Genomic DNA, 10,288 nt, shown 5'->3' on the forward strand with positions numbered 1-10,288 from the left:
ATCCAAATGTTCAACCTCTGGAGTAAAACACAGAGAGACAATTTTGGTTTTTCCACACTTTAACTGGGGTGGCAATTCTAAATGATAGGGTGGGAAATCTAATTCCCATATTTCCCTCCAAGTGACTCAGTCAATGATCAAAAGGGTTCCAGTTCTTTAATCCTTTACTTATGCTGCTTTTTCTTACCTGGAGGCGTCATCGCAAACGTGAGCAAAATTGAATTTTCTTGCGAATAAAGAATAAATTCAAGATAGTCCACATTAAATATTAATAAAATCTGTTCAGGAAAATTCATTGAAGATATGATAGATAGCCACACTCTTACAAATCTGTTCCCTCTATGATTCGTTTTGTCATTTTCTCCACTGATGTAATTAAAAAGCTACCAATATGTCCCTTTTGAAATTTTAATACTCTACCTCTGTCCAAGAAAAATGAACCAACTGTAAAATGAGATGATACTAATCAAATATGCATTTGCAACTGGGACCCATTAATCTTTTAAAATGCAAGTAAAATCCAAGAGATGTTGGGTGTGTATAAGTATTGTACTCATCTGAATGCTTTCAAAATAACACATTCTCTCATCCACTCTAGCGTTGTGAGACATTTATTTTTCAGGCATGTGATTACGTATTCATTCACTTTATAATATGTAGTATATTTTACACTCATATCTAATGGTGCATTCATGCTTACTGAACACTAACACTGTCTGTCTAAACTTGTTAACCAGGTGTTTCTTATTCATGGATTCAGATGCTGCGACGGCAGTTGGAGAAATAGACATGATTAGCAATTTGCATGAAAGCATTCTGGGTCACATACTCTCTTTCCTTCCAACTATTGAATCAGTTCAGACTAGTGTGTTATCAAGAAGGTGGATTGATGCTTGGACATCAATAATAAATCTTAAGTTTGATGACAGTTTGCTGTTTCATGGCAAGAAAATGCAGAGAGAGCAGTTTATGTGTTTTGTGAACAGAGTGCTTCTTCACCTTGCTAATTCAACCATCCAGAGTTTCTCTCTTTGTTTAACATCTTTTAATCATGACTCATCTCAGGTGAATGCATGGATCTCTTCTGTTTTACATAGAAGACTCCAGAAGCTTCACATTCAGTGTTATGATAAAGTTCTCCTTTCTTCCCATTCCCTTTTTAGCTGCAATTCTCTTGTAGAATTGAAGCTTCAAATGAAATGCACTCTCAATGTTCCCATCTCTGCTTTTCTCCCAAACCTTCAAAGTTTTAGCATTTCTGGGGTGAATCTAGTGAGTGATTCCCCTACTGATTCCAAAGACATAACTCTCAGCTTCCCAGTTCTCAAAGTGTTTGAAGCTAGAGGGTGTGAGTGGTTAACAATGCAGGACATTAGTATTCAAGCGCCTCTACTTGAAAAGTTTTCCATAGCCATTTGGAACACCCACTCAAATGGAAAATGTAAACCTGCCATCAAGGTTTTTAGTTCTAAACTAACCGATTTCTCGTACGAGGGTGATCTTGAACAAGAGGTCATTCTGTTTCATCCATCATCGATTCGCAGTGCTTCTCTTGTGATTGTTGTTGATGAAGATAGAAAGGACAGATCATCAATGGAAAAGTTAGTGTTTCAAGCACAAATGTTTCTCAGACAAATGCATCAGGTGGAACAACTCAAATTGTTGTTTTACAAGGTATGCTTGGGTTTCATGAAATATGAATGACAATTATGTAGATATTCAAAACGGGATAGTAGTGTTACCTGTTTTTGCATAGGAAAATTTTAATTAAACATTCCTTTAAACTGGTTTTTCATTTGAAAAGTTTATTCTTTTCTCTTGCTTTTCTTTTAAATTTCTCTTAAACCAAAAAACTTTAGAATCTTCTCACGTCCTACTCTCTTTCTTTCTATTTACTTTCTTTTCTCTCACTTTTCTTCCATTCTCCCTACCAAACATATAAAATTTTCACTGTCTTATTTTTTAACCTGGGACTCCCTTAAGAGGAAAAAAAAAAACCTGGGACCATAAAAAACTCAGCTATTTTATTTATAATAACTATAAATATAAGTTATCATGTGAGATACTTTTCAAATATGATTTAATTCAGTGCATAAAAATGAAACTCTATAGTTTTCTTATTACAAAGGTTTAATTATATTACGTACCTAGACAATTGAACCTCATTTCCTGATATTTTACGAGTTAGGACGTATCTATTTTCATAATGTGAATGTGAATATTTTGTTTTTTGGTTGCCATACAGGTCTTAATCCATGCTAAAGATATCTTTACTCATTTGCCTGCCTTTGGAAAGTTGACTTATCTGCAACTAAACGAGGTTACCGGTGAAGCTCTGTTTCACTTACTCCACCATTCCCCATTTCTTAGCACTCTTGATTTGCTTAACGTGAGTTTTCTCTATCTTTACATAACAAAAATTTAAAGTGCTTAAGTTTATGTGTTAATTTATTAGCTATAATACATCATGATTGACAAAGGACACACTGAAAAAAATTATCAGGGAGTACCTGACATAAATGAAGATGTCTTGAAGGCTCCATCAGTACCTGTTTTCTTTTTGTCAAGCTTCAAAGTATTTCAGTTTAATGGATTTAATGTGAAAGAGCATGAGCTTTCTCTGGTGAAATTCGTGTTAGCAAATGCAGCAGTCTTGGAGCAGGTGAAAATATGTACAGCTTTTTGGCTGCGATATTCAGATATTAACATGGAGAAAGTTAAGCAGCAGATACTCTCTTTACCTAAACGTTCCAGCTTTTCCATGATTGAATTTTGTAATGCCAAAGGTTCCTGAAGATTTCATAACATCCAAAGGATATACAGCTTTTATTGGCTGCTTTAATGCATTACAACAATGTAAACTAGAAGTACACTAGTATGATATCCTTTTTCTTTTTTCGTGTTAATTTTGATTCAATGAATCTGTTGGTTATAGAAAATCTAATATCATATCAAAAAGATCTATTGCTTCACTAGCCTTTTGATCCTCATGTAAGAATATGGAATAATTGGTGAGTTTCTCATTAACAGGAATACAATATATATACAAAACAGAGTGAGGTGAAGTCAAACTATTGCCTAATAGAGCTAGTTTAATTGGAGGAAGAATAGTTAATACATCAACAATGATATATACACACCTCCTTTTTTATACACTTCATTTCTACCTATTTTTATCTCTATCTCTCTCCTCTTATTATTTATCACATCTTTTACTTTCTCTCTCTTACTTTTTTCATTTCTTTCTATCTCTCTCTTCCTCCACCTCATTCCACCTCATTTTTGAGGTGTCAACAAATCATTATTCGTTAATACATTCCTATTCTATCACCTCATGGCCACCTTCCACCCTGCTTCTCTAAATGAGTTTAACACTGCTACTTCCGATAAACTCAATGCCACGAATTGGGTATTACATTTCCCACTCTACTGATCACTCAATTTCTCACCCTGCCCAAAATTTAAGAACCCAAAATTATCCTTTATTACTCACCCGAGCACACCACATGCATCTTACCTCATTGTACCGGGTTTTAAAAAACCGGAAAGTGTACATTACGTGAATTATAACCTGGATAAATGGTAGGGTACGGGATTTAAAACCCCGATGCGTTATTTTTTGTTTAAGAAAGAAGAAACGAAATCTTCACCGATGTGGGACTTGGAGTGTTTTTCTTGTCTGGAAAGAACAGAGTATGCAACACTCCAAACTCTATGGCTTTGCCCTTCACAAGCCCCTTGATAATGTTGCGGTGCTATGTTTTTTTTTCCAAACAGTGTGATCGAAAGTTGAGGCTTTATGATGGGCACTCCAAAAGTTTTTATCAACAAATCTTCCAAAACATCTGAAAAGGTGGGGGATTGGAAGGGGAAGTGTGAAACAAAGAAGGAAAGAGAGAAAGAAAAGCTTAAATAGAGAAACATTGAAACTTTGTATTCTGGGAATTATAATCTCGGAATATTAAACTTGAAAATGCATAGGGTTTTAGATCTCGGAAGAAAATGGTAGTTATGTTCAGGGTTTTATTTCTCGGAAATATGAAAATGTGTTTCGGATTTTAGATCTCAGAAGAAAATGGTAGTTATGTTTCGTGTTTTATTTCTCAGAACAATAACTTGTTACGTTTCCGGGTTTTCAGAACCCGGTAGTGAATTTAAGTAAGGACATTTTAGTATTTTCCTATATTAAAGTGGGGTGAAAATTTGAGTGGTGGGTGTTAAACTTAACACCCTTACGAATTATCCTACATGGTATAAACAATTTTAACTGCTTCTTGTTCCTTGCAGCCTTGAAGGTAATGTCAATCGTAGTGCAACTCCTTTCCCGTGACTATTGTAACACCCCGATTTTCGAGGGTTACTTTAGTATCATTTACACAAATAAAATATGCTGACTAAGCTTCCAAAGTCCAAAAATGTAAATATACCTTTTTTTCCAAAACATGCTCTAGGAATTGCATAGTAAGTACCAATAATAGATAACTCTATATCCATAAATATACGTACAAATTAATCTTCAAAAAAGAAATACTAAAGACTTCTTATGCCGGACAAGTTCCTTGTGATCTCCACGCACGGTAGACCACAAAACTGCAAAACATCTGACCTACCCTTTCTCTGAACCAAGAGATTACAGACTCATATGATCATCCTACAAGCTTCAACCAACAATGGTGAGCTCTCTACCAAAAGGCTCTAGCCCTTCCCAAGACTGTACTCCGCCTCCAGGGGCTCTCCTTAGCGGTCGAATAATCGATCTCCGATAAGTTATGCAATACTGCTCGAGTATCAGTAGACATGTAGTTGATCCCACGAACGGGCTCATAGTATACTTCAGTGGACTGAATAGGCGGGTTGATTGGTTCCATAATCACCGATGTTGATTCCGTTGCGGGATCTGTGTTCACTAATAATGGCTCTGTCACTGACCCCAAAGTTGTAGAAGAAGTAACTCACCTCTCAAAGGTAGCACTCGGGTAGGGGTCAATGCAACATCTCCTGGTCGGACTCACAATCGATCCAATTCCAGCAGCGTCCTTTTGCGGCCCAATCGTCCGACCCGTATACCTCATGCACCATCTACGACGATCTATCAGCGATGTTGATGGATCCTCTTCATTGGGCAGCCCCACGCTGAGTTCCCCAAAAGCACGATACTTAATCATGTCGTCGTCCATCACCTGGGAGTCGTTGGTTCCCAAACACATATACAAACAATGTCGTGCAAGGGTTAATTTCCATATTGCATCACAGAATGAGAGTAAAGCAGTATACATACAACCACATACTTATATGTACTCATACAATATAATATATTCACATGTCATTTCATTTCAAGCTTATTAACTTTGATCTATCGATCACCTGGCTTGCGTCACAGAATGAGAGTTGTCTGTGACTAACCTCTCCAACACCCGTAACAATCAAATTACATAGCATATATCACATAGCACAATAACATCAAATCAAGGCTCAATTTCCCATAAAAAAAGTCTCAATCTGTTCTCAACCCCAAGGTTAGTCTATATATGATGATCCTCTTGTAGTCTTGTTTTTTGGGTCATTTATTTGTTAGTTTTGAGTCTTTTTCTTGTGTCACATTTAGTGTTTCATTCATTCTCATGCATTTTTATCTTTATTTGAGTTTTTGTTTGGTTTTGGTAATTTGGTAGTTTTATAAGGACTTTTATTGCATTTTAGCATAGTTTAAGGGTTTGATGGAAGTTCCACTTGATTTGAGGGTTTTTGTGCTAATAACCTCTTGGACTTCCAAGATATTTTCCTTTCCTTGAATGTTAGCTTTCAGGTCTAAAACTGCTGATGGAGGAAGACCAATAAGCTTGGAGATTTGATGGAAGCAATCAAGTGGAGTAAAAGTGAAGTTTAAGAGCCTTTTGAGCGTTCAATTGGCGCTCAAGCGCTCCTGATGGGCACCTGAGCGCCAACTTTCCAGTAGGTTTAGAGGCTGTAGTTTTTAAGTGGGCGCTCAAGCACCCCTATGCAGCGCTTGAGCGCCCTGACTCGACTATTTTGCCTATAAATAAGGCTTTTGTCATTTTCTTTTAAAACCTTTGATCTAATTTTGTTAAGTGTAGAAGCCGAGGAAGAACTTTGGGGCTTGTGAGAGGCTTCCACCTTGTAATTTCTCAGGTTATTTTACATTACCTTGTATGGACTTCCTAGCCATGAGTGGCTAGTCTTCTCTTTGCTTTGGGTTTTAAGTGATTCTATGAAACTTTAGTTGTTAAATCCGATGTCAATGCATGAGTTCTTGATTCTACGTTGTATTTCAATTCTAATATGCATGCTTAGCTTGAGTGCACACTTTCTATAGGCTAGACTATAATCATAACGGAAGTTTGTTTTAGTTTAGGGACATGAATTGAAATTGATCCTTCTATGCTTGCTACTAGGAATAGAGGAAGGGTTAGGTTTTGTTGGCCTGAATATGAATGCTTAAATCCTCAAATGAATGATTAACTACACAAGGAATTGGGCTTAACTTTTAGTTTGAGAGAATTGCTTATGTGAGGAATCAATAAGTAATTAGATAGGCTAGAGCAACAAAGTTAGGTTCAAGATTTCATATGCATAGGATAGGTAGACTAAAGCGGATTAGATGATCGACAACCCGATGAGCAATATTTTACCCATTTTACATAGCCTTAATTTGCCATTATTAATGATTATTCGTAATTAATTGACCTTGCTTGACAATGATTTATATTATTTGGTCTAATTACGTTTATTCTTATTTTCAGGTCTTATTTGACATCAAGGGCATTTTGGAGATTTGGGAATGAAGATTTAATTGTGCTGCAGTGAAGATTGTATTTTAGGAAATATTAGGATTTAATTTCGGAATAAATTAAGTTTGATATCTTTAAGATTCAAACTTATTTAGGTTGTTATTTTAAAACTCTATCTTTAGGATTTGTTAGGATTTATTGTTATCTTTTAGGATTTGATTTTGATTAGGATTTGTGATCTCAGCTCTTATTTAAGGGTTTGTGCTGAGAGAAACAATTACCTTTTGCCTTCTACTATTATTTAATATAATTTTGTTTTTCAGTAATTATTAGAGCTCTGCTAGGGTTTATGCTTTTATCCCCCGCTTCCTCCAAATTAATTGCTAAATTCGCCCCATCCATGGAAGACTAATTCCCTTCGAAAGAATTCCTTTGCAAAGTATATCGCGCTCTTGAGGTATAGTGCTTAATAGAATTCGCCTGATTAGTTTTCTTCATCTCTACTTCTGGCTTAGGTTTGCTTAATTCCTTATGATTAGAAATAGAAGATGATGTATGTGCGCTTAGTTCATATTAGGGCGTAAACGATTCTTAATCGCTTATTTTAGGAATCTGTGAATTTGTTATCGCTTAGTTAATTAATTCTCACGAACTAGGAAACTAAAAACAAGAATTGATCTTTAGATACCCGTGATTGAGCAGCGATATACTGAACAAAGGGATTCGTCCGTCTTTACTTGATTTTATTAATCTGTTTTAGTTTCTGCTAGTCCTTGAAACTGAATCACAAAACCCCCCTTTGAGTGTGTGCGTTTGTGCGTTTTTAATATTGAGTCTTTGTTGAAACGATAATCCTTGGGTAACGATCTAGGAGTCACTTCCTAGTTACTACAGTTTTCCAAATTAATTATTTGTATCGTGTACGGCCTCGATCAAATTTGGCGCCGTTGCCGGGGATTTATCGTCCTTGCCAAAGGTTCAATAGAGTTAGTATTAGTATTAGTAGTAGTATTAGTAGTTCAAGTTCAATCTCTGGCGTAGGTACTGGATTTGTTGCTGAAGGTAAAGAATAGTGATTTTTGAAGGATAATTAGGCTGTAACTTCAAACGACCGTATCTTTTGCTCCAAAACTCGGAATTCAACATATTATATATGCTTTTTAGGGTTTGAAAAAAAGGCCTTCCGCCAAAAGTTTTTTTTTAGGGTTTGAAAAAATAAAAAAAATTACTTTCATTCTTATTCTATTTGGGATACTTAGTGTTGCATGACTAGGGCGAATCCTGAGTTTATGCATCCTTTAATTTCTGAAATAGATAGAGAATTTCATAGGTTAATTAGAGCACGTAGAGCTTTTGTAACTGATCCTCATTCAAGTGATTCTGATTCTGATTCTGACTTTGATTTTGATTCTGAATTTGTTGCAGTTTCTGAGAACATGGCTGAAGAAGGACCACGAGAGAGAACACTAAGGGAGCTGGCTGCACCTGATTTCACCTACGAAAGCTTGTGTATCCAGTACCCTGAGGATGTACCATGTGTACTCAAAACTGAACTAATCCATTTATTGCCTAAGTTTGGTGGTCTTGCAGGTGAAGATCCTCATATGCACATCAAGGAGTTTCGTACTGTCATATCCACCATGAAGCCTCCTGAAGTTGACAAAGATCATATCTGTTTGAAGGCTTTCCCTCATTCCCTTCAGGGAACTGCAAAGACCTGGCTGTATAACCTGCCTCCTGCATCCATTACAAGCTGGGACGACCTAAAAAGAATGTTCCTTGAGAAGTTCTTCCCTTCCTCTAGGACAACTTCAATCAGAAAAGACATCTCAGGAATAAGGCAGCTACATGGAGAGACTCTACATGAATACTGGGAAAGATTCAAGACACCATGTGTGAGCTGCCCCCATCACCAGATTTTCGAGCAGCTCCTAGTTCAGTATTTCAATGAGGGTCTTCACAACATGGAGAGACATCTCATTGATGCTGCTTGTGGAGGCGCATTGAATGACATGACTCCTACTGAAGTCAGGCGTTTGTTTGAGAAGATGGCTGCTAATTTTCAGCAGTTTCATACAAGGAGTAATGATGCTATTAAAAGTGTTAATGAGATTGGGACAGATCCAAGGATGGACAAGCTTGAGAAGAGGATGGAAACCATTGCCACCTTGGTTACTCAACTGGCCATGAACCAGAATAAACCTTCACAATAGGCGAGGGTTTGTGTCATTTGCACTAAAGACCATACTGATGTTTGTCCTTCTCTGCAGGAACCTACAGCTGAGAATCCTGAAGCATATGCTGCCAACATTTTCAACAATCGACCTCAGCAAAACTATGATCTGTCATCTAACAGATATAACCCTGGCTGGAGAAATCATCCAAATCTTAGATGGTCTGATCAGACACAACATGCCCAAGCACCGTTTCAGAATAATGCTAGACCATATGTGCCTCCTCCAGTTCAACAACAAGCGAACAACCCTGCTGCACCACAAGCTGCCCAAGCATCGTCCTCCTTGGAGGATTTGTTGAAGCAGTTCAAACAATACACCAGATCCTCCATTCAAAGGCATGAGGCATCTATTCAGAATCTGACCAACCAGATAGGACAGATGGCTACTTCAATAATTCAGCTACAATCCCAAAATTCTGATAAGCTGCCCTCTCAGACGGTTGTCAATCCAAGAAATATGAGCGCCATCACCTTAAGGTCTGGGAAGCAAATTGATGCAGACCATGGACCAGATCCTGAACTTGAAAAGGAGACAGAGACCATTGCCACAAGAACTTTCAACGTACAACCACCTTCCATTCCTCTTCCATTCCCTTCGAAAGCTATGCCAAGCAAGAAGAAGGAAGAGGTAGATAAGAGAATCTTGGAGATATTCAAGAAAGTGGAGGTGAACATACCTCTACTTGATGCACTCAAGCAAATTCCAAGATATGCAAAGTTTCTAAAAGAATTATGCACTCAGAAAAGGAAGCTGAAAGGAAATGAAAGAGTTCGCATGGGGAGAAACGTTTCTGCAATCATAGGTAAAGCTGGTAAACCTGCTCCTGTTTCTGATGTTCCTGAAAAGTGTGAGGATCCAGGTACGTTTTCTGTTCCTTGTGTCATAGGTGATACTAAATTTGAAAGTGTCATGCTAGATCTAGGAGCTTCAATTAATGTAATGCCTATGTCTATTTTTAAATCACTTTCACTTGGACCTCTGAAACCTACGGGTGTTGTCATCCAATTAGCAAATAGGAGCACAGCACACCCTGCTGGTTGGGTAGAGGATGTCTTGGTTAGGGTTGGTGAACTTGTTTTCCCTGCTGATTTTTATGTGTTTGAAATGGAAAAAGGATCTTCCCGTAATACAGTTCCTATCATTTTGGGGAAACCATTTTTAAAGACAGCCCGAACCAAGATAAATGTGTATGCTGGAACATTGACTATGAAATTCGGTGATATTGTGGTTAGGATAAACATTTTTGATGCTATGAAACATCCACCTGAAGATTATTGTAAGACCCTAGACTTACCTATGTAA

General features: G+C 37.2%; 2 protein-coding genes across 2 annotated transcripts; both read left to right on the forward strand.

The window, feature by feature from the left end:
* Window positions 1–558: 558 nt before the first annotated feature.
* On the forward strand, window positions 559–2,975 carry LOC130748528 (F-box/FBD/LRR-repeat protein At3g14710-like). Its single transcript, XM_057601758.1, has 4 exons — window positions 559–622; window positions 738–1,674; window positions 2,246–2,389; window positions 2,504–2,975. Exons 2-4 carry the CDS (start codon window positions 751–753, stop codon window positions 2,792–2,794), a joined length of 1,359 nt encoding a protein of 452 aa, XP_057457741.1. The 5' UTR covers window positions 559–622; window positions 738–750; the 3' UTR covers window positions 2,795–2,975.
* A 5,039-nt stretch (window positions 2,976–8,014) lies between these two features.
* LOC130744209 (uncharacterized) lies at window positions 8,015–10,288 on the forward strand. The gene is made up of 2 exons (XM_057596401.1): window positions 8,015–8,920; window positions 9,020–10,288. The coding sequence occupies exons 1-2, from the start codon at window positions 8,015–8,017 to the stop codon at window positions 10,286–10,288; spliced, it is 2,175 nt and encodes a 724-aa protein (XP_057452384.1).

This window comes from Lotus japonicus, chromosome 3 (genome assembly GCF_012489685.1).
Source record: "Lotus japonicus ecotype B-129 chromosome 3, LjGifu_v1.2".
NCBI lineage: Eukaryota > Viridiplantae > Streptophyta > Magnoliopsida > Fabales > Fabaceae > Lotus > Lotus japonicus.